This window comes from Mustela lutreola, chromosome 4, assembly GCF_030435805.1.
Source record: "Mustela lutreola isolate mMusLut2 chromosome 4, mMusLut2.pri, whole genome shotgun sequence".
In the NCBI taxonomy this organism is placed as follows: domain Eukaryota; kingdom Metazoa; phylum Chordata; class Mammalia; order Carnivora; family Mustelidae; genus Mustela; species Mustela lutreola.
This window is the reverse complement of record NC_081293.1, coordinates 127,386,125-127,387,925: the sequence shown is the minus strand read 5'-3', so window position 1 is coordinate 127,387,925 and position 1,801 is coordinate 127,386,125. Positions and strand designations below refer to the sequence as shown.

General features: G+C 45.3%; 1 protein-coding gene across 1 annotated transcript; it reads left to right on the top strand.

Annotated features, from left to right (window-relative positions):
- Window positions 1-261: 261 nt before the first annotated feature.
- LOC131829340 (heterogeneous nuclear ribonucleoprotein A1-like) lies at window positions 262-1,582 on the top strand. The gene has a single exon (XM_059171049.1). It carries the CDS (start codon window positions 318-320, stop codon window positions 1,326-1,328), a length of 1,011 nt encoding a protein of 336 aa, XP_059027032.1. The 5' UTR covers window positions 262-317; the 3' UTR covers window positions 1,329-1,582.
- Window positions 1,583-1,801: the final 219 nt, after the last annotated feature.

Sequence of the window (1,801 nt, the reverse complement as noted above, 5' to 3'; positions counted from 1 at the left end):
TTACCATGCTATACCAACTCGGCAAAGCAATGTAAAAGACGTCACAAATGGACAATAGATATCACAAAGGCATTTTTATATAATTTATCAAATTTACATTGCAGGCTAATCAAGGACATTAAGGACAAGCAGCTCAATAAAGCAGACATTGTAGGCACAGGTGAATGCATATGTAGTGGCTGAGAGTCCCCAACCCTGGAAGTCACGTCACAAAGTGGCTCCCGAGTGTTATGTAGAATTTGTTATAGAGGTTACTCCTTTCTGCCTGTGGACGCCGCCGAGTAAGCATCGTTAAAGTCTCCCCTCCCACCGCCGTCATGTCTAAGTCAGGGTCTCCCAAAGAGCCTGAACAGCTGCGGAAGCTCTTCATCGGAGGTCTGAGCTTTGAAACAACCGATGAGAGTCTGAGGAACCATTTTGAGCAATGGGGAACACTTACGGACTGTGTGGTAATGAGAGATCCGAACACCAAGCGCTCCAGAGACTTTGGGTTTGTCACCTATGCCACTGTGGAGGAGGTGGATGCAGCCATGAATGCAAGGCCACACAAGGTGGATGGAAGAGTTGTGGAACCAAAGAGGGCTGTCTCAAGAGAAGATTCTCAAAGACCTGGTGCCCACTTAACTGTGAAAAAGATTTTTGTTGGTGTCATTAAAGAAGACACTGAAGAACATCATCTAAGAGATTATTTCGAACAGTATGGGAAAATCGAAGTGATTGAGATCATGACTGACCAAGGCAGTGGCAAAAAGAGGGGTTTTGCTTTTGTAACATTTGATGACCATGATTCTGTAGACAAGATTGTCATTCAAAAATACCATACTGTGAATGGCCACAACTGTGAAGTAAGGAAAGCACTCTCTAAGCAAGAGATGGCTAGTGCTTCATCCAGCCAAAGAGGTCGAAGTGGTTCTGGAAACTTTGGTGGTGGTCGTGGAGGTGGTTTTGGTGGGAATGACAACTTTGGTCGCGGAGGAAACTTCAGTGGTCGAGGTGGCTTTGGTGGCAGTCGAGGTGGTGGTGGATATGGTGGCAGTGGGGATGGCTATAACGGATTTGGTAATGATGGAAGCAACTTTGGAGGTGGCGGAAGCTATAATGATTTTGGCAATTACAACCATCAATCCTCAAATTTTGGACCCATGAAAGGAGGCAATTTTGGAGGCAGAAGCTCTGGCCCTTATGGTGGTGGAGGCCAATACTTCGCCAAACCACGAAACCAAGGTGGCTATGGTGGTTCCAGCAGCAGCAGCAGCTATGGCAGTGCAGAAGGTTTTAATTACTGCCAGGAAACAAAGCTTAGCAGGAGAGGAGAGCCAGAGAAGTGACAGGGAAGCTACCGGTTACAACAGATTTGTGAACTCAGCCAAGCACAGTGGTGGCAGGGCCTAGCTGCTACAAAGAAGACATGTTTTAGACAATACTCATGTGTATGGGCAAAAAAACTCGAGGACTGTATTTGTGACTAATTGTATAACAGGTTATTTTAGTTTCTGTTCTGTGGAAAGTGTAAAGCATTCCAACAAAGGGTTTTAATGTAGATTTTTTTTTTTTTGCACCCATGCTGTTGATTGCTAAATGTAATAGTCTGATCATGACGCTGAATAAATGTGTCTTTAAAAAAAAAAAAAAGAATTTGTTATAAAAGATGTATGGGGCACCTGGGTGACTCAGTCGGGTAAGCGTCCACCTTTGACTCAAGTCATGATCAAGGATCAGGTCCTGGGATTAAGTCCGGCATTGCATCAGGATCCCTGCTCAATGGGGAGTCTGCTTCTCTCTCCCCCTCAGCCCGTCCCCC